The sequence below is a fragment of the Brachionichthys hirsutus genome, unplaced genomic scaffold (genome assembly GCF_040956055.1).
Source record: "Brachionichthys hirsutus isolate HB-005 unplaced genomic scaffold, CSIRO-AGI_Bhir_v1 contig_821, whole genome shotgun sequence".
NCBI lineage: Eukaryota > Metazoa > Chordata > Actinopteri > Lophiiformes > Brachionichthyidae > Brachionichthys > Brachionichthys hirsutus.
In genome coordinates this window covers 1-25,401 of record NW_027180826.1, presented here as the reverse complement: position 1 = coordinate 25,401, position 25,401 = coordinate 1, and the positions used below count along the sequence as shown (strand labels likewise).

General features: G+C 44.5%; 1 protein-coding gene across 1 annotated transcript; it reads right to left on the bottom strand.

Annotated features, from left to right (window-relative positions):
* Positions 1–7,233: 7,233 nt before the first annotated feature.
* On the bottom strand, positions 7,234–18,235 carry si:ch73-173h19.3 (uncharacterized protein LOC563864 homolog). The gene is made up of 8 exons (XM_068759739.1): positions 18,155–18,235; positions 17,938–17,983; positions 17,647–17,853; positions 9,542–9,661; positions 9,219–9,338; positions 8,278–8,404; positions 7,996–8,188; positions 7,234–7,395 (listed from the first exon to the last, which is right to left on the bottom strand). Exons 1-8 carry the CDS (start codon positions 18,233–18,235, stop codon positions 7,234–7,236), a joined length of 1,056 nt encoding a protein of 351 aa, XP_068615840.1.
* Between the last annotated feature and the right edge of the window lie 7,166 nt (positions 18,236–25,401).

Here is a 25,401-nt window from a genome sequence, read left to right as displayed (position 1 = left end):
CCTCTCTCTCTCTACCTCTGTTGTACACGCTCACATCCTTTGTCTCATTGTCTACGTCACCAGAGAACAGCTAACACAAGTGGAACTACAGTTATATCAGGCTTGAGGAGGATGTGACGTCAACCCGAAGGCGCACTTGCGGATGGTGTCCACTAGATGTCAGGCTGCAGCTGGGACATGTTCCACCCCTGCAGCGTTTATAACCTCGGCTTTTACTTCCCGTCCTCTCTCAGGTCGCAGGTGTGCTGCTGTTCATGTTGAAATGAGGGGAAATCAATGCAAAAAGGCGCGAATAGCATTAGTGACGACAAGGCGCGTCTTCATTGTCTGTGCTTGCAGTACTGGAGAAGTCCAGCAGACGGTGCACTTTCTCTCGGTGCTAACAACCCTGATTCCTGCGCACAAGATGGATATAAGAGACAGTTTCCATAGTTCTGTTTAAAAAAAGTACAAATGTGTCTCATCAACTCAAAAAAGATGTGAGGAACAATAGAAGACTGGTCTTTACATTAGAAAGGATTTGTAATTCACTGAATCCTGTTTCGTGGATTTTATTTTTTAATAAATGTTCACATTTTTAGGAGAATTGGGGTGTTACATGACGCATGGCTAAGCAGAGAGGCCCCAGCCATAACAATGGACACAGCATGAAATAGTGTCTCGCAATGACTGATGGATATTGAACCTGAAAGCCACTGAGAACAGCAGCTCTGCTTTTGTATGTTTGAGGAATCTCCAGTTTATATTTTACCGCAACTACAAATTCCATCCCATAAAATCCACCCTCCTTCCCATCAGACAGAGTCCGATTCGCACTCAGATAAATTTAATAGAAAACGGTTTAGTTCTTGTAATATTTCCAGCACAAAATACCAGAATGCAAAGGGATGGTTCAACAAAACAAAAGAGCCCCAACACTGAATCTTGGCATGTCGATGGGGCAGTTTTGAAATTCTGCATCTGATCCCAGCATGGATTGGATCCTCTCTGATCCGTAACAGCTAAATCAGGGACCAGCTAAATGATTACCACTAAGACACATCCTGTTGCTACTTAATAGTAAGATTAAGTAATACTTAATAGTAATAACTGCTGCTATTTTAGATTTGATAACATTTACTGTTTCACATGCATGTCAAGTATACTAAGGTATATTTTATACTCGAACAGTCAATCCAGCTCCGTTTGTTGTCATGTTCTTGTGTAGCTGAGGTCATTTGATGCAGGCTGGGTTTTAGATTCTGCACCGGAGTTGCTTTGCTGTGGAATGTAACTGACACTACTTTAATGCGTGCAGCATGTACAGGCAATCGTCAAAAAAGGGCAGCTGCTGACAGCTATTCATCGTGGACAGTCCGGTAGTTAACAGAATTCTGCAGGACTGAGGCTGGAAGGGCAGGGTAGAATGACGTGGGGGGGGGGGGCTAAAGTAGTTATGAGTCAGATAGCAGAGTAGCATCTGTCAGCGCTGGCACTTCTTGCCTGACTCAGTCTCACCACAAAGTCGAGCCACACTTTTTACAAACACATCCTGCAGCAGTGTGGGAATCACCACAAGCACAAGCAAGAGCCTTTTCAGGAAGATTAAATACCTGTAGATGTTGCAAAACCCATAAAGTTCCATTTAACCCATCCTTCATTCTGAGTGTAATTTAAAAAACTTTAAAGGCTGTTCAAATCATCTGAATGAAATAATGCTGTTGTAAAAATACAAAGGATTCTTCTCACTGTTTTACTCGAGCTGCGTAAATTTTACGTGTCTCTCTTTTTTTTGTGAAGCCCATGAAAATAATGAAGACTACAAAAGTCCAGTAATCCATACAGAATCGTCCATCCATCCGTTTTCTAATGGTGGTTGCATTCCTCTTGTCGACAGGTGCTTATCCACCGTGCGGGTCACGGGTCTGCTGGAGCCTATGCCAGCTGGCTATATGGGTACACCCTGGATGAGACACCAGCTCATCACAGGGCTTTCGCAATATCATGATAAATGATAATGGACCAATCAAAAATAAAATAAAAAATACTCAGGTATGGACAGAACCTGATTCTCAACTAATATGCACAATTGTATTCTAGACTGATTGAACGGGACCAACAGAACACTGACGCCAGCAGGTAGCTGAGACAATGCAAATAAAAAAACTTTTGTGACGATGAAGGGGGAGAAGTTTTATCAAATTAAATGTTGTCTCACAGCAACGAGACTTGTGGCCTTTGAGGACTTTGCATGTTCTCCCCGTGTCTGCGTGGTTCTGTCCGGGTTCTCCGGCTTCCTCCCACCACCAAAAAACATGCAGCCTAGGCTGATTGGTGACACTAAATTGCCCGTAGGTGTGAGTGTGTGTGTGTGGCTGATTGTCTGTCTCTGTGTTGCCCTGCGATGAACAGGCGGCTTGTCCAGGGTGTACCCCGCCTCTCGCCCATTGACTGCTGGGATTGGCTCCAGCTTGGCCCGCGACCCGATGACGGAATAAGCGGTTGGAAAATGAATGAATGAATGTTCTGTTAGCCGCAGTTCATGTAGCATTGAGCTAACCCCAAGCAGACATGGAGGATAAGAGGCCTAATAAACGCAAGGATTTATTTTTAAAGCCACACTCATTGTCCGATTTAACTCTTCCAACTTGTACACCTTGACCAACACTATAACACTAGGACTGGATCCATGAATCCGTTGTACAATAATTGACACATATTGGTGGAATCTTCCCTGAAGCAAATTTTTGTATGTAAAAAAAAAAAAAGTAATCTCTTTTGGATTAGAAAACACAGTTACAGCTTGGTACAGAGGCTAAAAATCCTTTTTATTTATTTATGTGATATACCAGGACATTGTTTCATTTCTCCTTTCTCTAACATTGCAGTTCAGAGAAGAAATGCTGCTTTCTTCTCTCACTGAGATCAACGATTGGCTAACATTGGACCCACAATCGCGTTCAGAAACATGTTTCAACACGATTCGGTCCAGTTTGGATAAATGCAGTAGAAGTCTAAATACTTTTGGAATTACGTACTGCTTTCCTGGCAAATTTAAAATTCTTATTCAAATCATGAATTTGAGCTAAAAACACAAGAACCTTTGAAAAAACAAAAAAAAGTCATCGTCAAACATTCCTGCTTCAGAAACCTACGAACAACACACTTTACAAGGCAGAGCTTGCACTCGGCTGTCTGCTCTGACAAGTCAATAAAACCCACTGGTATGTTGAAAATCTTTGGAAGTCACGATAGATATGAGGCTGCAGAGGAATTTGATCAGGCAGAAAGCCAACCTTCCGTGCATTACAGAGCTTTCCAGCAGGAACACACCCTCACGGTGAACACACCTCAACCTGTGGAAAAGTATTACTGACTGGCAGGTTGAGAGGCTGCGCCCAACCTTGGCCTCCCCTTACCTGCCCGTCTTCATCTCTGTCACACACACATGTGCTTCTCGATTTCTCCTCCGCCGTGTTTGAAGTTTGCAGGGGAGTGGAAAATATGATAAAGGCTTTCAAATCCAGGGCAGATGTGAGCTAGCAAAGTGAGAGAAATGGAAATAGACTTAAAGTGGAGAACTTTAATCGTGAGCTGCAAACATTTATCTTTTAAAAAACATTTTTATACAGAATGAGGATTTTGTTCTGTGACATTTAAATTTAAAACACTTAGGGAATGTGTCTCTAAAGGGTCAGTGCGGGGGGGGGGGGGAGGGGGGCAGCTGTTTCAATGTTCATAGGAGCAGAAATAAATTATCTTGTACTTTAAACGGTGAGCTACAGCGATGTGCAACGTGAACCGCAAAACAAAGTGGGTGTACATATAACCATAGTATAATCACAAATAGGATGAACTGGCGGCTTGTCCAGGGTGTGCCGTTGACTGCTGGGATAGGCTCCAAGCAGACCTGTGACCCGGCAACGGACAAAGTGGTTAAGAAGATGTACGAAGCAAAGTTTTTTTTATTTTTATTTTATTGTTATTTTGCATCAATTGAGTAATTTAATATTGGTTTTATTTTTATTTTTATTTGTATTGTTAAATGTCGATGATTTATGTACTAAGGACTTTCAACGGAAACAAGACCGCAAGGGCTTTTTTGAAATGCTCCTCTTAGACAGGATGTTTGACTGTATTTGTACTGTAATACATGCTACTGTTAGAATGTTAGAGTACAAGTACAGTCAATCTAATAAATACATTCATCATCATCATCATCAGTTTTTACCCCCGTTTTTCAGAATACAAACCTGACACATGAAATAAAAGCGATTTGCCCTGTGATTTTGACTATTTGAACTTCCACACTGATGTAATGTCAGTTTCAAGCAAAATTGAATGCAACACTAGCCTGCTTGCACCTTGCGTTGGAACCAATCAGATAACAGCAGGCGGAGCCGACCTCCATCACTCCAGGATCAGTAAATATTACCTTGTGGCCAAGAGGTTTTCTAAAAATGATCTCTATACCGTACGTCACAACTGGACTGGAATTATTCGAACTGCCACGATAATTAGTTACACCTGTGTGTATTCCTGCAGGACGTGTGAAAATGGACCCCTCCACACAGGTGTTTTCATTTATTCTAATTACACACCTTCTCTCCCTGAATTTGGGTGGAGTTACGCTGAAAATAATGTGAGGCCACTAAGCTGTGGAGGCTGTGAAATAGACGTGATTCATCCACATTAAAGGAGATTTCAGAGAGAGAGAGCAAGAGAGAGAGAGAGAGCAAGGTCGGTCTGAACAGCCTTGCTTTATTAGTGTGCATCATTTCCATAGAGGTAGCTGGAGCAGGATCCAGCTCAGGTCCAACATAAAATAAAATAATAAAAAAAATAACTTTTCCTCCGATATGATCTTCGTAAAAGGAAGTACCATTTACTGCTACCGTACTTGAAGATAATGATCATCCTTGTATTTCATGTTTTCCCTTGTAATTATATCATAATTTAAAGGCGCCCCCGGCAAGCTAAAAATGATCAGGTATGCATCATGTGAGAAACTTTTATGAGAAACGGGACTAATAATTGTCAGGCTATAATTACATTTGCAACGCCCAGAGGCTCCCATTTTGTCATTTGGAGTTTCTGCTCGAAACTATGATTAAGAATATATTATAATGTATAATCAAGAACAACAAGCTGCCCCTCTTGTGAGGCTCAGTGCTTTTTAGTTGGGTTACAGAGAAAGTGGGTGGGCAGCGTTTCTCCTGGGGGGGTTGAATCATGCCCAGACAGCGATAGGAGCTGAAGATGTGGTTCGGGAAGCAATGACACATCATGTATCGTCTTACACATCCCAACATCGGCTGATTAAAGTTCTAGACAGCAGAATGATTGAGCAACATGTTACCATAAAACCCCTCCCAACCAATGTCAGACCTCCACGTGTTGTGCGTGTGTGTGTGTGTGTGCGTGTGTGTACACAGACTCCACATTTGTCCCCGAGCACATGTTGAACTTTACGACCATATGCCCTCTGGATCTCTTTAAATAAGATTTAGATATATGGCGGGGATGGCGTCATGTTTGCTGCATTTATCCTCGTTATATTCAGATGACATCGTCCTCACGTCCTCCCAGAAGCACGTGAGACACAGTGGAGCGTGTCACGCAACGCCTGCGTTTTCCATCGTACTATGCATGAAGTCGGGTCCTGTTGGTGCTGGTGCAACAACGAAGAGCACAATTTCTGGAAGGGCTTTTCACACTTTCAGACACACGCACACAAAACACAACACAGAACAACGAAGCCCTGTTTATCCGTTTGTCATATTTTATTTGACAAAATAACTTTTGCTCTTTAGAGTACAATCAATATGAGATACATATGACAAAATATATTTTAAATAGAAGAAGGCATTTCAATGTAAGGATTTAACAATCTTGACAGCCAGAGTGATCAGATTGTTCCCTTTTTGCTGTGTTTATACCTCTAAGGCACCGTGGTAGGATCACTGTGAAACCACATCTGAGACTTTAGTTGAGAGGGATAACTTTTTCACCCGTGAGTGGCGACAACAGGAGGATTTTCAAACGTGCTTAGCAGTCCTACGTGTCGATAGTGTACAGTGTTTCAGCAACAAACCCAGAAAAAAAGACACTCGGCACCATGAAAAGCAAAGCAGGTGGTGAGAGGTTTCTCATTCTGCCTAGAAATGTGGCGGCGTTGCATAAACATTTCCCTAATCCACTGTGTGACGTTTGAAAAAGCTACAGGTCAAAGCGCCGAAATCACGTTTAGCACGCAAGCCGGTCCGGTGCCACGATGACGTCTTCGTTGGGACCCTAACGGTTCCTCTGGAGGATGGCCGTGGCACCAATAAACGGTCAACTAACCTAAGCGTGTTATGAAAGCCGTCATTTCCTGCAACACGCTCTTGAGTTAAAAAAAAAAGCTCTTGTTATTGCCTCGGTGACCGAGAGCTGAGAGGATGTCATCACAGAAATGCATAAAGAGCTCGACCACATCCACCGGACCCAGGGCCGAGAACAAGATCATTCTCACTCTTTCCCTTTCTCTCCCTCTCCCTCTCTCACATACACACACACACACACACACACTCGCACACACAGAGATTTGTTGTATCGGTATGTACAGTCAATTCCCTCCGTTTACACTTTTGAACCACGCTGAGCGTCTCTGGAAATTATTACTCATGAGCAGAACCGTACAGAAACTTGCACAAACAGTGAGGCGCAGCCGTGTTAACCACTGCGGCATTTATCAACAGCAACAGTCAATCACACATTTGTTTTTTTTTTTTTGCATCAATAGCTGCTCATACTGGATATTTATCATGTACATTTATGTAGAAAATCTGAGTATTTTTCTCTCTCTCTCTCTCTGTTTCCTATGTTTCATTGGTTGCTGCAAGCAATTCTGGTCAACAAAGTGATAAATGTAGGTACAGCCGCATCACAAGTTCATCACAGTTAAGAAGGGTGTCCACTAGGCCTCTTTTCTTTTCCTCACTACCACTACTCTACGTCCAATAGTTTTTAGTCAACTGTTTTAAGGCTCATAGCCGGTCACTGGTTCCTCAGGACACCTCAGGAGAAAGACATGCCCAGTGGCCTCCTGCGATTGCTGTGCTGCTGCATGACTCTCCAACAGCCTATGTTATATATTGTATGCTTGTATTGCATGAAAATGTATAGTATGTTATGCTGATGCAGGCATCTTTTTGTGTTACACGACTATGTTTGCTGAACCATACTCATGTGGGCTGCTGGGAATTGCGGCGCTCAGAAGGCGTAGGGCCCGACTATGATGGTGAGCCGCAGCAGCGAGCTGGACCGGTAGCTCATGGCCAGATGGTGAGTGATCATCTCCAGGTCCACAACATACTCCCTGGGACCTGAAAGGGGCTTGGTCAGCACCAGCATGGCACTCACATTGCTGGAAGGCTGCAAGAAAACAGGATCGGTCAACGTGAATGCAGATTTATTACATATCTTTTTTCATAGCAGGTCACCATTTTCTGTGTTTACCTGCTTTACTCTTACTTAGGTCTTGGAACATTTACTGTTTAAACAGTTGAGACACAATTCCCCGTCTCTGGCCTCTGTCTGCGTTTGAGTCTTTAAGCTGAAGCGTAACGCTAATATCGTATCTCAATCTATCTCTCTGTCTGTCTGTTCTACTGTTCTATATTCTGGCGTGCACTATTTTGCTCATTTGAAAGCATGCTTGAAATGAATAGTTGTTAGAATGCAATTACAGTCAATTGTAGGTAAAAGAAGTGTCCATGTGCAGCTGAAGAACCTCCCATGGCTTTGTCTGGCTTGCATAATGCGTAAAAGGAATAAAACACATCCGTAACATTCGCATGGTATTTGTCCTCATTTCCTGCAGTAGCGTGATGGAATTTAGAAACATTCTGCCAGGTGGCACTAGAAAGCATTTTTTTATATTTTGAAGAAGCTACAAAGTTAGTATTTACATCAGCAAGATTTCAGCTGGATAATATTGGAATGAAACTGCATCACGGCAATAAGTCCACTTACACGCAGGAAAAAGTCTCCCGCCTCATTCCCAGCTTTGATCCTGAAGGTGTTGTGTGTATTAGCGTAGATGTTTGTAGCCTGAATCTGGAAGATGTCCGCTGGGACAGTCCGGTCGGCCTGGATGCTCATGTATTTGTAGACAACTGAAGGTGGGATGCCCTGGCACTCGGCCTGAGATCGGCAGATACAGCGGCTGCAAGCACACGACAAATAATATGACAAACTGTGTGAGACGATCCGCGCGGAGGATAGCGGAAGCGAAGTCGGAGGGTGTTTACTGACTTTTCAGAGGTTTTGGTGTAGGGCGCCTCACAGGGGTTTTTGGGATAGCAGCGGAAGCCTCCGTAATAGTTCCAGCACATTTCATGATCTTGGCAGTTATGGGTCCCCATCTCACACTCGTTTACGTCTGGTGATTGGCAGAATAACAGACAGAGAGAAAAGTATTGAACGGGCAGAAATAATGTTATTAGCACTTCCAAAACACACAAGCGCCATATGCTTCATGAAGCAAGGCTGTGAAAACACAGTTCATGTTCAGGTCAGGTCCAGTTTGACCGTGGTGTAAATGCATTTCAAGAAGCTGAGCAAGAGATGCAAAGAAACGCATGAGGGAACCCTGCAGATCTGCAGTTGAGGGAAGTTCCCAATGTAAACCCACTCAGGCCCAAATGCAGTTCTTTCCTTGCATTAGCATTAAAAATAACCCCATCAAACGTGGCCCAAACCGCAGGGCTATTTCTGGCACAGCAACCTGGATTCATCACCGAAAGGGTCCCTCTGGTACAACTGGTTGGATTCATGGCTCCCCCCTATAAAGCTTACACCTGATCGAGGGGGAAAGGAAAAAATAACAGCTCGCCCTTTGAGCAAGCGCTGCAGCTTCAAATAAATCCACTTCAAGAAACCAGCATCACGCATATCAATTCAAAGAGGTGGCTCAGCAAGGCAACACAAAGTTGCAGTGTATTTATATTTGTATAAGTTGTGTTGCCTAACTCTGCATTCTTTCCATGACGGTAGTGAATAAGAGTGGCTTTCATTCCGTGTCTTAGAGGTAGAATAGAGGATGATCAAGGGCCTCTCAACACTTATCTTCAAAGAGCTGAGGATGAGGGAGAGAGGAGGGACTCTTTTTCTTGTGTGAAAACTGAGGGGGTAAGATAGATAAAGAAAGAAAGAAGGTAAAAAGAGGTAGAGGGAAAAGGGGAGGATTGTAATACCTTGACATAACCTGTTTCCTTGGAGCTGATATCCTTCTGGGCACTCGCAGGAGTAACTTCCTGGGCTATTGATACACTGATACTGACACATGTAGCTGGAGAAGCTGCATTCATCAATGTCTGTACAGAAGATATCCACACAAACACAAAACACAAATAAATAAGCATGAAACAATGATCCCACGGTGAAGCCAATAGTCTGCCAGGAGGCATGTTTCCATGGAAACAACAAATATTTGTGGAAAATTCAAAATACATTTTTATGATGTGTGTGTGTGTGTGTGTGTGTGTGTGTGTAGGTGTGTGTGTGTGCGTGCATCCACCTTGACATGACACCAGGTCTTGTGCCAGCTCGTAGCCCTGCTCACACTGGCAGAGGAAGGAGCCAATCAGGTTGTAGCAGTGGTGCTGACAGGGACTCTGAACATCACATTCATTCACATCTAGAACAAGAGCAAATTAGTTGTAACTATTAACTGGAAATTATTTTGAGTTTGAGAAATAAACAGCCTTCGACTCTGTCACAGCAACAGATTCCTCTCACTTTACTACGTGGGTTCCGATTGCAAGACCGATCTCATGACAGCTCTGAGCTCCCAGGCATAATTATTTTTTTGTGAAAGTATTTCTGATCATAAAATATCTGCATCCTGAAAAAAAACTAAAGGATGATGGCGCTCACATCCTCTGCTGTGGATATTGCAAATCTTCAAATCTGATGCTAAATGTGCTCACATATTTTTATTAATTGCACTTGTTGCTCTTTTGCTTACGTACAAAAAAAAATAAAGCACAGCTTTAGAAAATACATTAAATACTTTGAATTAAATAGTAAGTATTTAAGCAAATCTACTCAAAATCAGCCTGATGAGCAGATTCAGTGGATATCCACCGTAAAAAACACAAAATACCCACAAGATCATCAGAATAACAAATCATTGCATTTTTATCACTCAAATCTGCACACCCATGGAAGAACACACGGCGCCTTACCAACACAGCTGTTGTTGTTGCTGGCCAGTTTGTGGCCTATGTTGCACTCGCAGTAGTACGAGCCCTGAGTGTTCACACATCTGTGCATGCAGTAGTGGGCCATGGCACACTCATCTCTGTCTGCATGGAAACACAAACGCACGGGTGATAAAGGGAACGCTTTCAAGTCAGAGCAGAAACTTTTTTTTTTTTGGAAAGCTTGACAGCGGTTTGAATCAGAACGACTGACCCAGGCAGCGGTCTCCGTTCCTCTGGTAACCTGCAGGACACTGGCAGGTATAAGATCCTCTGGTGTTGTAGCAGGCCTGTTCAGTGCCACAAGTGTGTTGTCCCGTTGTGCATTCGTCTACGTCTGCAGACACACAGAAACACATGCCTGCTTAATGCACAAATACATCACTTACAAAGCCGATCGATGAGTCTGGAGCGTTTGAACTCTGTGGTCGGTGTCTTCCATAGAGTGCCGTTTCTGAGATCACTGTGCTGGGTGACGGGGAAAACACAGATCATATCTCCTGCTAACAGGACAGGAGGAAGTGTGTATGGAAGGTATATAAACAGTATATAACACAAGAAGAGGTAGTTTCATGTTAGAATAAGAAGCTGAAAGTCCCTTTGAACTGCTCTCAAATCCATTTTTTCTGCGATACCTGAACTATAAAAAACAAAAGTGTGCCAACTAACATTTTAAAATCATGTCCAGAACGTCTTAAATAAATGATACTAGACGTGTTCAGCAGAGCACAACGTGACAGTGAGGTGATTTAGATTTAAGGTTGTTGCTTTGTGTCAAAGTTTTAACATTTAGTTAAAAGAACATTTTGGATTTTCCACACAGCAGTGGAAAGATCCCCCTTTTTCCTTTGATCTTACAAAGACATTCTCAATTTTGATTTCCTTTACCCCCCCCCCCCCCCACCCACACACAGACCCACTTCTGCACACTACAAATATGCCCATACTGTATAGTCTCATCCCTGTGGGCCCACCAGCAGTCCTCTTGGGTGGTCTGACACAAACCATCATATGAAGACAGCCAGTAGGCATCAGTTTCACAGCATGTGAGTCAGTTATACTCAATACCACACACAGGAACACACACACACACACACACACACACACACACACACACAGGAAAGGAAGGGGGTTCTATCTGCGTTGTGATTTGGAATCTGTGTGCCTGAACAGTATCAGAAGAATCTGAGTGGAAGGCAGCTGGAAAACCTAAAGTCGACCTCCCTTGCTGAATATACTTGAAAGACGTGATTGTGTTATCCCTCCTGCAGGGTTTAGATGCAATCAAAGCAGCCGATACATGGAATTACATGACAACAGACAGAGCTCCTATTCATAGAGATCAAGCATGCAAAAATGACTAATCAAATGAAGCTGGTGCAGAAAGGACAAACAGTCTGCTGCACACATAGCTTGAACTGAGGTCGACAGAAATGGTTCGCATGATGTCCGACCTGGTAAGGATCAAGGCCTTCCCCGAGAGCCCAAAATGTCCTACACACCGGTCCCACCGTGGGATTCGTTCCTGTGAGAGTTTGGCCAATGAACAGAAAGTAAGCTGTTCTCACTCCTTCAAGGAAGGAAAATGGAGAGGGCTGAAAAGTGCTGCACTCTGTGGAGGCAAGGTGATAAGCTGGACTGAAACCATAAGGGAACAAATGCGAGGCTAAAATAAAGATGCATCTTAGAGAGCACAGGTGCAAAGAGAGAGGAAGACAAGGCGTGCTGCACACTGATCTGCATGGTCAGATATAAAGTGGAGAAACCACGACCAGTTGGAGAAACAAGTAACTTGACATGGATAACGCTGTGGGGATGCTTTCTCAGAATGTGTGTACGGAAAAGTCAGAGTCCTCTTTGCTCCCTTCAAAAAAAAAAAAAAAAAAAAATTCTTCGCCAGCTCTAAATAAAAGCATATGTGCTGAACGCGATCCAAAAGTTCATTCACGGGAATATCTGCAGTCATTTCTTCTCTGTCACTAAACCTTTAAGGGGCTGCCAGTGCGTAGTGCCACAAACGTTTGCATGTGCATGTGTACAAGAGTGCATGTGGGAGGGTATCCCACACTGGCTGCCTCTGAGGTCTTATAAAGTCACGGCAGCTTACAGTTTACACAGGAAGACAGATTTTACTGCAACAAGCCATCAAATGTGATGATGTGTGGAGAGAAGCGACTGTTGTCTGAGGTCAGACTAATTTTTTCAAACAGCTTTCAGGTTTCCTGTAACAGCGAGCCTGCAGTAACATCACAAGGAGAGATAAGGCTGTCCAGCAGAAGAGTGGAAGGAAAGAATGAGGGAAAAGGGTGGAGGCTTTTTTTGTTTGTTTTGTTTTTAAACAAAAAAGGGCTTTTTAAGATTTGAAGTTTGATTTACAGCGATGTCAAAGTCCTTGCTTTTCAGGGAGATTAATTCCAAATACCTTGTGGGGAGTTGGGGGAGTAACGGGGATAGCGGCAGCTCAAAGAACGAGTGTGTGTGTGTGTGTGTGTGTGTGTGTGTGTGTGTGCACATAGAGCTAACGTTTTAGGAGCTTGAACATGATCTTTTTTGCAGAATACACTGATACACTTAAAGGAGATGCATTTTGGTTGCGTGCACGTAAATATGCATGTAACAAAAGTATGTGAGACCAAAGCGGGGGACTAAAATCGTGTTACTGACTTCGAAAAAACACTGACATGGAAGGACCTCTCGTAAGTGTCGCTTGGGAGCTTTTATTCTTGTTGTCATCCTGCGACTAAACGGCCTCTCTGAGTCCCTCTTCTTATTGGATAATCCAATCGCTGGAAAAGCCCAGGAGCAAGATCTGTAATGTTAAGACCTCACAAAACTTAATGCTGCATTTATTCGCGTGTCAGACCCCTCAGTGTTTGCTTTTATTTTATCTTACCTTAACTTCATCCTTCTTCACAGTTTCCTTTGTAATAATGTGTTACTATCACGAGCTGGAAGGCAACCTCGCCACACGTGGGAGTGGTAATGCTTCTCTTTCAAAGTAAGGCCAGAAACGATGCATGTAGGAAATCAAATGGTTCAAGACAATCTATCCGTAATATTCGGTGCATTTCCCATCCATATTAGGGAATGAAATGTTTCCAGGAACCTTGCTATTCACACCACTCCCAAGATGTCCCTCTCATCACTCTCATTGTTCAAGAGGAACTGAAGTTTCAGTCACGTTGACACTCACGAACAGATTTGTGGGATTGTTCCACAACTCCTCTAAAGAACGGGCAGTCAGTGTCCGGACATTCTCGAAAATCCGAACCGTGCGCCTGCAACATTCCTGCCTGATAATAATCCTTCCTGTTACTCTGAAAACGTTCCAGAACACAAGTGATGAGCAACTCAACTGATCCAATGAGATCAATCACTCCGCCCATCTGACTTGTCCGTAGCCATTTAGACTCATACCTTGTAGCTCAGAACCCTTAAAACAGACCTAGAAAAAGTGTTAGCCCTGCAATCGCACGCGACTGTCACCGCAGCTCGGCGTGTGAGTGATCGATCGCAGTCCTGTGTCCCTTTCCATCGTGAGGTAAATGGAAAGAGCAACACATGCAGGCACATCAGAGGAGGAAGCAGCTGGACCCCGCTCAGGCACGGAGAATAATGGTAGCAGCGTTAGGCTGTCACACCAAGGAGGCATGCCACCTCCGCTCCCCATTGAAAACCATGAGCAATGACAGCATGCTGTACAACAACACCGTGAGGGCTCGGGTTCGAGTTGGAGCGTATATTCAAGCACCCTGAAGGATGCCCTCGTCACGTCTGTCTGAAGATCGGACCATTACGACACGTCACACGACCGTTAGAAGCCGTCGTGGTGAGGTTTATTGTAAGATTCCTTGTGTAATTTACTGAAGCTGATTCCGTTTTAAGTGTTTACTCTTTCTATTCAATTCTAAAATCAAGAGATTATATGTTATCATCATGAAGTCACACTTCATGACAAACCAACGCAGGCAAAAACATAACCCTAACCCTTGTTCTGGATATAACATCTTACACATCTCAGACAGCAGAAAGAATTATATCCGAATCATATTGGTGGCGTATATATATACTACATGTATATTTTGCCAACCTCTAAATGTAGAGTTTAATCTCCTCCATCTGTTAGCAGTTGCCCATCACAGTGGATTTATCTATGTCTGTTGACGTAATCAGTCATTTCCATGGTACTAGTAAAACTTTTCTTCAAAAGGCCCAAAAGAAGTGAAAATGTTTTCTAATATTAACAGATAATAATTCTGCAGGGATACACCAACTTATAAAAATGATATTTAAGAAGATTGCCAAAGTTGTCACTCTTCATCCTGTGAGGGCTTGACCACCTGTGCTAGATTTACTGTGTCTATTCCGTGTGTCAACACTGAAGTGATATCTGTTGAAAAGGCTGGAAAATGTTGTCATCCTTCAAAAGGCTCAATAATTCAAAGGCTTTGACGCGCTAACGCTGGTCGTTGAGGCGAGGCCACGGGTATATAACAGGTGCCGTGAGCTTGACAGTAAAATCATAGGGCACGGGACAATCTCCCAGTCATGACACCCTGATGCACAACAGCTCAAATCGTGAGTCAGAGAGCAGGTGGAAGCCGAGAGCTTAGCCGCTAATGAAAGGGTTCAACGGGTACAAAGGTGAGCCTCGGGTGGCTCTTTCTTTGAGGAACCCTAAACAAAGTGGGTCAGTTTTCATCAAGCCAAGCCTTGCGTTTGATCCCACTTCCTGCTGCCGAGCGATAGGTGAAGCCTGCTCTCTGTCTCCTCTGAGCAGCATAATGTTCCCAGTCTTTGGTGCTTGCATTTGATGGATGTTTAGGGGGGGGGGGGGGGATAAACAGCAAAAGTTATAACGACAGCTGTCCTGAAAAACTGCAACCACTCATTTGGTCTCCTCACAACTCTGAGCACAGTGGATCATGCACAGATCAGGATGAGACAAGTGTCCGCTGTGAAGCGTGAGCTGTAAAGGTCAAACTGGGAAGCAGCGTCACATTGCGCTTCGCAAACCCATCCCTGCTTGTTCCGCTCGCTGCATTCCTGCTCCCCACAGATCGATCCAAAGCTTATCTGTCAAGGTGGTGAGTAATTCCTACCATCACAAAAGATGGGAGCAAACGGAAAAAACAAACCATCTCTAGCATTCCTGAGATATTCCTCCCAAGTGCATTGCATCTGTGTGGAAAAATGTTCTCGCAATGCACTCTGCCTTGTTGGAAAAGTACACAAGTCCTCTGTCACACAGGGCTTAACAGTCTTAGTAGAACGTATGTATCAAAGATTTCCAGAAACTACAGGGGGACAGTGTCCGGACGTGGCAGAGATTAGTCTGGCTAATGTGACCTCTGCAAAGCAGACAGGTAAAAGAGGAGTGGCATGTCCCTCCATCTCCCATGAAGCACAGGAGCATCTGATTTAACAATAAGCAGCAGCTAAAGTATGCAAAGGCAGGACTTCTGAGAATAAAATAAGACACTATCGTGTACGTAGAGTACATTGAAGTTAGCGTGAGGGTGTACTTTCACAGCGTGCTCAACAATACGAATCACAAAGTAACCACTCTGGTCGGATTTAAGGGACAATCCGTTTGATGGATGACCTTTGGTCATGGGAGGAAGTGATATAACCTCTTCCAAAAATACGAGTAAATATGCGCACACGAGACTACAACAAGTCGCTTGTGGACATCTCCCGGTGGTAAACACAGTGTGTGTGTGTGTGTGTGTTTGGAGGGTGGGAGAGGTCATGGAAATGTGAAGCATCATTAAACTGTCACACTTACAGTACTTTGCGGTCAGGGCCGGGGTAAGGTGCCAGCTTATCCCCTATGTCTTACTGCAACAACACACACTTAAGTCTCGCACTCTGGGCCGAGGGGCTTTACTGCTGATTTGCGACTAGTCGTACCCACAGGAGTGAATATAAAAGCTACACGCGACACGGAGAGGTCGGGGTAAGCTGTGTTATGTCATTTACGGTTTGGTTCGTGTTTAATCAACGTTAATCCTGGTTAAGAGAAGCTGTTTGTTTTCTTCATTGATGTTAGTTGTGTGCTGTGGAAACAGGGCTTCAGTTGTTCCCGAGCGTTTCGGCTCAGCTCCTCACTATTCGCCACACACACTCAGCAGTAAGTCACCAAAAAGGATCCAGCTGCAACACAACCACGGCGTTGGAACAACCGGGCGCTGCCGGTGTCAGCCTCACTGCACAACTTCCCCTTTGCCCTACCTGACGCAGCGCTCGAGGTTTCCACCGCAGAGCGGTGAGTTAATGGGAATTCCTTCACGAGGAAGACGAGCAGCTGTGCAAAGCAGCAGGTTTGAAATGTCCAAGAACGAGAACCATCCAAGAACAATCGGCTCATTGTCGGTAATGACAGAGTAAGCAGGGACTGATATAAACAAAGATATACCGGGCTCGAGTATACGCCCCACGTAGCAGCATGAGACGGCTTCCGGTTAAAACTCCAGTCATTTCAAAGTAATAACGCTAACAGCAGCAACAGCCCATCTTCGTTTAACCCATGCAGTGAAGCAGCACAGCATTGAATGAAGGGCTGCCCCCGTGCCAGCTTGATCACGGCATAACTTTCACTGACATGCCGCCATGTTTTACACACTAATAAATCCTAATTGGGTTCCAATTTAGAGAAAAAAGCACAAAGCATCCTCACACACACTGCATCTTTGCCCCCCCCCCCCCCCCATGTCCTTCGTTTAACTCCGAGGCAGAGAACCTTTTACACCCAGAAATTCTTCATATTATAGGAAGAAGCTGATCTCGGGCCAAAAACATCACGCTGCGAGCAACCAGAAGGAGCGAGCATGACATCACGGTGAGGGAAAAATGTGAGAAGCTTGCAACACATCTGGCAGCTGCGCACAGTTTAGCTGATGACGGCTGTCAGAGAGATGGATGAACAGTTTGGAGATGTTCATTGAGGGTCTGAAGTCGTTATCAAGTAATTATCAAATACCTGCTGCTGCAGACACATTGAGCCGATATTCAGGAGAACCCCCCCCCCAAAAAAAAGAACTTGACATTGATATTCACTTGTAGTAAAGTGGTGTTCTAGTACGCAACCACATTTTGAGGATGGCGTCTGCTACACAAAGCCTTTAGTCAAATCCTAAGTATTCTCGAAGATAGAAAGAAAAAAAAAAAAGTCATGGAATGTGGCAGCAATCCTTTTTTTTTTTTTTTCACTTCTGGGTAACATTTTGTGGTTATAACTCTGCTGCTGCTGACAGAGTCCGATTCCTCTACAGAGACGCTTGTCAGCACCACTTGCTGAGATAAGAGGAGCCGCCTTCGCTGCGTTGGTTTAGAGCAGCGAGGAAGGAAAGGCAGGTTTTAAAAGATCTTCTTGGTGCCGGTGCCGAGTATCGTCTTGGACCAGCTCACGGGATCTTACCTCCGCAGATGTTCTGCTCATCTGCTGCGAAGCCGGCTGCACAGCGGATGGTGTGGCTGGGCTGGGGGGGCCTCAGCGGTACCTGCTCACCCTCCTTGCTGATGTATATCACAGCACTCTTGGGGAGGCAGAGGTAGCCCCCAAAGTGGTTGATGCACTGCATCCCTCCTTTGCAGGCATCATCCAACAAAGTACACTCGTCAATGTCTGAAGAAAGGAAGAGATCATTTTACCTGGATAGAGGAACAACTTATCAGCGTCGGATGAACACCCGAGAGTGCGTGTTCTCACCTCTGCACTGCTCTCTGACTGCGTCGTACTCGTACCCCTCAGTACACTGCGAATGAATGGTAATTATCACGAGATGATTAACGCTTCCTTTCATCGATCAACATACTAAAGACAACTGCAGAGTTCTGCATTAAGCGATGGAAATGCACGGCACCACAAACACGTCTGTTTTACGCAGACAAAGTCTGGCCATGCTCATGGAGATCTCTTTACTTACTGTGTATGATACAGGCTCCTCGACCTCCTGGGAGAGGACGTGTGTGAAAACCGCACAAAGACACACGCAGATCCCCAGCATGTCGGCCAAACGTCGGCGCGGCGCTATAACGAGACGCGGAGAACCCAAATGGATAAGAGCGTGCGAGATCATTTTTGGCTTGACAAGCCTGCATGCTTTAATGCCCGTTATTACATCACTGATGGCATTGCTTAACGCGTCCGGACACCTCCCGCTGCTGGCGTGATGTTTGTGTTGGCACAGCTCCAGCCCCCCCCCAAAAAAAGCTGCGACTTCAACTGAGTGAAGTGTTTTCTGCTGTTCTTCTCCAAAAGGATTAGTGCGTAATGCGCGTAAAGATCGTGCGTAAACATGCCCTCGTGTATCAAGTAAGCGTCAGAAAAATGAACGACTCGATCAGCCGTGCAAAGATCATGATGATGATCGTAAACGTGTTTGCATTAAAAATATGCCCCCCCCCCACCGTAACGTGCTGCCCAAGCAAATATCACGTGCGCGTCTTTCCATCTTTTCAAGGAGACATCTGAACATAATTTGTTTTCATTATTCGCACTGGTTTAACATCTTGATTATTGATTATTGTATGATCATTTACGTTTCTATAGATACAGCAGCTTCATCAGTGCGCGGCGTCATGGCGACGTACCTGCAATTACCTGCGGATCTTTCTCCAGGCGCGCTCAACGACACGTTTCCGGTTCGTGTTTTGTTGCGGATCGATTCGATCGCGTGCGCAGCAGCGGGCTGATCTGGACTCTGCAAATTCGCTCCGGATTTCAGATGATTGTCGGATGTCGAGAAGAAAGCAGTGATGAACATGCAGTTCCTCCAGCATGACATTCTGGGGGGGGGGGGGGGGGGGGGGGGGGCGTACCGGGACAGGTTGAGCTCGGGGCTCGTCTCTCACCGACGATCAACCGGCTACAGTGGCTCCCTCTACAGCCTGATGACTAATCATTTTGAAAGGTCATCAGAGAAAATGGAAAAACTCAGCTCTGAAATCAGCAGCAGTGATCTGGTTACATTACTCACAGTGATCATGCCAAAACATTTCCATCAGTATAAAAAATGAGTAAACAGAGAGGCTCCTATCCTGCAGAGTAACACTGATTGATTGATTGATTATTACAGGAGTGTCTGCATGAGGCGTGTAAAGCAACGTCTGTATTTCTGCACCCCTGCAGCTGTTTTCTATGTTGTTTTTATTGTTATTTTAACTTTTAGCGTTGAAACATGCAGATCCTATCAGGCTGTGACAAACTCAAGAGCCGGTGTGTAAGTCTAGAATGTGTGAGCAGCAGGCGGTAACAGAAAATCATGTGTTGGGGGGGCAATATATTAGCCCCCCCCAATACATTTCATGTTGTTTACAAGATGCCTGCGCTTCAGGAACATCTGTTGGAATTGGCAGAGTTTCCTGGCTGTCCTATGGGTGAGGAGGCAGCAAGTGATTGTGCGTGTGCACACACGTGTGTGTGTGTGTGTGTGTGTGTGCCAGCAGGAGAAATGAGTGGAAAGAGATGGACTTGGCAAGAGCTTCTTGAATGCGGAACTTCTGAACTTTCCTCACAGGGTGTGGACGACAAGATTGCAGTTAGATTCTGCGTGGTGCCATGCGGAGTCGTATTCAGACTTTTGTTGGAGAAAGCAGATTCTTCCATTCTTCTCCAGACTTTAGCCTTTGATGGACGCACTTATATAAAGTTCACGCATCAGAACTTGGAATTTAAGAGCATTCTGGCCCTTCACTATAACATTCATACTGATTGAAAGAACCAAAACAGAATAGCGCTGCAGTTAAAAACACAAAAGAATATTCAAATACTGTGTAGCCCCCCCCCCCAAAGAAAAACCAATAAAAAAAACAAAGAAAAAGGTTTAACTCGACAATAAATGTTTGACTTAAAAAAATACTTTAATAGTACAGATGAAGAAAAAAAGACATGAATCACTTCATTAATCAAAGCCATTTTCATCCCAAACTAATCAAAGAGGATAAGGGACCATTCTCACAGGAACCAAATGAGACAGTTATGCTTGCAAATCAGCAGAGGTTGCTGTGGTTGTGCCCCCCCCCCCCCCCCAGGATACGCGTAATACACGAGACAGAGCAGACATACGCTTCCAATATAATTTGGTAAGGTAACGCTTTGAGGAGCATCACATTCAGCTATTATCATTGTTTAGAATTTTAAACACGCAAAGGGTTGACGCATTAATGACCTGCAGACTTTTCACAGGCATAACTGGAGCAGAGTTTTATGACGCTTCTTTCGATGCTGAAGGCAATGCATCAGGTACTGCTGGCTATTGAGCATCAGCCAATCAGTTCCTGATGCAGTATCATCCACATCAGAAAGCTCATTCTTCACCCAACATCAGTGCGGGGGGGGGGGTAAAAGCTGAACAGTTTACAACTCACGTTGGGCGATCTTTAGAGCTTCCTAATTGTGAGAGGAGTAATACAGAAACAGCCCAATCTCATAAAGACAAGCTTATTATTATTATTCTTTTCATCCACATACAACAGCCAACACGGTACAGCGCACATCACTGTAAGTCAAGATGGCAGCAGAAGCATCTGGAACGTGAATTCATTCAAATTTAAAATGGCCACGCATTATGAAAAAGCTGCAAGAGATGAAGCTGCACTTCAAAAGACTGTCGAAAAAAAAGATTTCAAAAAAAGAAAAAGAAAAGTGGGGTAGGGGGACGCGAGAGGAGGAAGAGCAGACAGAGAGGGTGTCTGTGAAACGCGTTTGTGTAATTGCAGTGACATCTTCATTGAGAGCTCTCCATCTCTCTCCCGTGTGCTCCAAAGGGCGTCCCCGACGCCGGTCGATGGGGGGAAGCGGCCGAAGCGGCTGCGTTTAGCATAATCCCAGAGGCCATTGTGAGAGCAGCAAGTGAACGACTCACAGTTGCCAGCTGAGATTTCACCAAAGTGCAGCAGGATACACGGAGAAGGGGATGAGAGATTATTCAGTGATGGAAGAGGAAGAATGGCGGTAGTAATTAAGAGAACGACTCAGGAGTGTCAGATATTACATTGCATGGACCTGAAGAGTAAAGTTTTGTGCATGTGTGTGTCAGAGTGCTGGTGATTGTCTGTGGTTGAGCATCAAAGAAGCAGAGCAGTGTGAATCACATTTATTTCCAGGTGTACTGCACCTGTTCACCCTTATTCAGGATTACAGTTCAATAATGTTCCCCCTTTTTATTCTTGTAAGGTATCGAACCGTTTTGACTTGCAACAATGAGGCGTGACAAGACTGAGCAGAACCGTCTTATGGCAGCATTTATTTCTATGTGCAACAACGCTCATTAACTTAAGCTAGAGACGGGGGGGGGGGGGGGGGGGGGGGGGGGGGCAACCTTCGGTAAACAACTTTGTCTGCTCCTAAAAATGCTGCAGGAAACGTGAAAAATGAAGTCAGTTGCACGATAAAACTAATTATTTGCTGTGCCTAAATAAAGACAGTTATCAATTTGTGCCGAGGTGTTCTATTTCTTTTTTAAAGGCATATTAGACAAACTGCAGAATCTCTGCAAGTTATTGTGAGAATATGAAAAACGCCATCACAGTTGCCTGCAGAGATTACCCAGTCAGCCCCGCACGCCGGCTCTTCTGGGCGGGTACCTGCGGCATCCATAAGAGTCACCTAGCAGCAGACGGTTAGCACCGATCAGGATAAAGAGCGAGCTTTGACCCTAACCCCCCACCCCACCCCACCATATTGCGCCGATAGCTTCTGTGTACCATGGCAACAAGGCCACGGCACGTGCCTCCCATTGTTGAGCCGTATCCTCCAGGGTCAGCCAGACACCCAGTTAGAGGTCAGGTGTCATTCAGGCCTCTCACTCGGGGTCACCACTCGGCAGCCTTCATCCTTTCAGCTCAACATCCCCTGGAACAAATGGGAGATGTGGGGAAGAGGGGAGGAAGCAGAGCTGGAAATTAAACACATTTGCTCACAATTTCTGGATGACAGATTAGAATATGCCGTCAGGTTTTTACATTTGTTGCGCTTCGGGCATCGATTTACATGCAGACAGTGTACAGTACGGTGGAGAATCACTGTACGTTACAGTGTATCTCCCTCTAGTGGTGAACTGAGGCTTTTGTACTACAATTCCAGTTAATTTACACTGCAGAATATCTGTTGTTGACATTCAGACTCATTTTAGATGTTACCCTGGTTCAGTTCCCGTCTATTAACTTTCTTCAATATTATCCCTCCTTCCCTTTATGTTTTTACACATCTATACTAAAATCTATTAAACATCAACTTTGTTAAGTCACCTGTCCAGAAAGTGTTTTTTAATGTTAAACATTTAATGATTCAATCACGACTGGGCATCGACGGAAAAGCCCTTGAAGCAACCTTCTTGTGTTAAATTAAACGCACTACCAGCTACTACACTTATTGCAGTGTCTGTACTTTTTGGGAAGTTACAAAAAGGTGCCGGCCTTCCCATTGAGGCTTGGTGCATGTCGGGGATATTCGGGTCATCGAGTTGCAAAGTGCTGCTCAGCCGTGACAACAAAAAAAAATCTCAAGTTTATTAAACGGAACAGGCTGACAGTCCACTTTGTTAGGCAGTAAATGAACAGAGTGGTTTGACAGGCCTAACTCTTAAGCTTCAGGTCCCACTGAGCTCAGCGCAGCTAGAGCTAAATGCCATCTGTCCCAACATCAATGACCCCCCCGCCCCCCCCAATAGTTTAGCATAAAGCTCACAGCCTGTAATTGTAATTAACTGATATCAAGTCTTGAAATAAAAAACACACCTTATCGTCATTTATGTCTGTTAATTGCTTTGAAAACAAATAAATTAGCAATAGTTATTGGGTTTTCAAAAAGAAAAACGCACTAGAAAATATCAGGAAACGACTTTCTCTGAAGAGATACAAGTGGCTTTGAATTGTGATTTTTAATCAGTTAATTAACTTAAACAAAACCCAAATAAACTTGCGTTAAGATTTCTTTATGGCCAGATGTGTGCTGAAACCTAACGAGAATTACAAAGTAGTCAGAAAATGACAAAACAGTCAGTCTAACCAGGTAACTCAAATAGTGTCATTGTTTTACTAGACCCATTAACATGCCCTAATAAAACACGACTAATACATTGAATGAGTTCAAAAGATGGACTCTCAAACTGGGCGGCAACTCGACCCACGTCGGTGCAGGTCCTGCTGCAGATTAGAGTCAGACAACGCCCGCCATTCAAACTGAAAACGGTTGGTCCTCTCCCCCCGGGCCGCGCCGGTGGCTACTTCAGTTTTATTTTTTTGAACAAATTCATTTTCCGCTTTGCTGACTTCCAACATACGTCTCTGAACAATCAAGTAATGATATCGCCAGATGAACTTTAGTCTCATCCTTTTCATTGGGTGTCTGCTGCCGTTAGCTGTCACCTATCGTTAAGCGCAAGGACGGGGCCGTTGTGCCCAGTGGCCAATATGCGTCCTTTAGCACTTCATTAAGGCCACCCAAGGCCTTCAATCTACAAGCAATTGTCTTCTTCCAACAATGAGGCTGAGCATTGTATCAGTCGGAGGTTGATTTATCAAAAGGACGCCGATACAATGGGCAGAGTTTCCCAAATTATGAAACAGGTCTGTAAGGCGCCTCCTGCTGAGCCATATTGTAGAGTTTTGTTTGGAGTGGATGACGTGGGGGGGGGGGGGGGGTTCAGATGGAGCAGTAAAGCGTGCGACACCGTATACAGGAAATGTAGATGTACATATGTGTGTGAAATACGGGTTTATAGGGGGGGCATAATGTGCAGGAGCTGTAGGACACGATGCGGGGGTGAATTTGGTAGGTGGTCATGCTGAGACGTAACAAGCAACCCAGACCTCTCGGAGCACGCTGCCTAAAAACAATCGGGATCTCCGTGAACTGATGTGACATGTGTGTGTGTTCCGTTGGAGAAGCCTGCTGCAGGAGGGGAAGAGAAGAACTGCAGGGAAACGGGAGGGAAAGAGGGACGGGGGGCCGAGGACAGGACACAATGCAGGCCTTGGCACAATAAATGAATTCAACTGCACGTTAGGAGCTGAGGGGTCTTGCAGACATTCATGCCAAACGTAAATGATAACATGCACGTGAAAACAGAGAGGAGATGTACTACACAAAACTAAAGTCAACATGTTTATCGCAGCGGATTAGTCCGGTTATACTTTTCCCATCTTTATTTTTTTAATGTTTTTCAAAAATATGAGCATCCTCTGGCTCCACGTTGTTCCAGAGAGAAACTTGATGCTTTAAGGTGCCATCTTCCTTTTGGAAAACAGCCACAAAAGAAAGTTTTTAAAAATCACCTAAAATAAAATATATATATACTAATTTGACTCACATTTTAAAAAAAGACAGACATTTTTTCTCTCCTAAATTTAGGGACATAATCTTTAGCTGCAGGTTCAGCCAGGGTAACAGGTTTGGTACGAGACGCTTCTCTACAGCTTCGGTCCTGCACTGCCGGCTCAGATGAAACGGTCCAGTCGCACATCACACTACAGCCTGCCCCGACTATTTACATCCCATCTCACTGAATAATTCCGCCGCACATCGTCAATCATACACCCCCCCCCCCCCACACACACACATCGGAGTACAATCGTACTTTCACATGACTCAGTGTATAAGCCACTTGAGCAATTTTATACCATGTAATGTGAATTTATGTCTCGTGTAAATGAGTGGGGGAGTCAATTTAGGCCTGTAGGAGGACTGGCCTTTTCAGGTGGGAGAACTCCGTTATAGACCTCTGGTCATTCTCGCTTGATCAGATGGCTAGCAGAACTGAGGCTTCAGCACCTTATCAATTTCTCTCCATATCTAAATACGGGATCACCAACATCAACGTGGCCCACATATATTTACTGAGGCTTACGACGGCTTCTCCCTAAAAGAATTCTGTCTCTGTCAAAATAGCCCCCCTGATTTAAATGATACAGTAAAGTATAATGAAGTTGCTGGGGCGATACTCAAATTGGAGTCATATTCATATTTCTAAACATCTTTCAAGGTTTAACAGTTTGTAATCTCTAGTCTACTTTTGCTCCTCTCAGAGCTGCAGCAGGTGAACATAGTGCCTGCAAGCAGGTGAACTAGTGCCTGCACGATGTGTCCCTGAAGAGGTTCCTGCTACTGTAGCACACGCTTCACCTCAGACTACAGACACGCAGGCTTTCAAACCTGTTTAAGACGAGTTAA

What these genes read in the sequence shown, in the direction of transcription:
- si:ch73-173h19.3 (XM_068759739.1), bottom strand. Translation starts at nt 18,235, where the DNA reads ATGCTGGGGATCTGCGTGTGTCTTTGTGCGGTTTTCACACACGTCCTC. An exon ending in AGGAGCCTGTATCATACACA is followed by an intron (nt 17,984 to 18,154) that starts GTAAGTAAAGAG and finishes ATTCATTCGCAG; the next exon opens with TGTACTGAGGGGTACGAGTA. An exon ending in TACACCAAAACCTCTGAAAA is followed by an intron (nt 8,189 to 8,277) that starts GTCAGTAAACAC and finishes GTGTGCTTGCAG; the next exon opens with CCGCTGTATCTGCCGATCTC.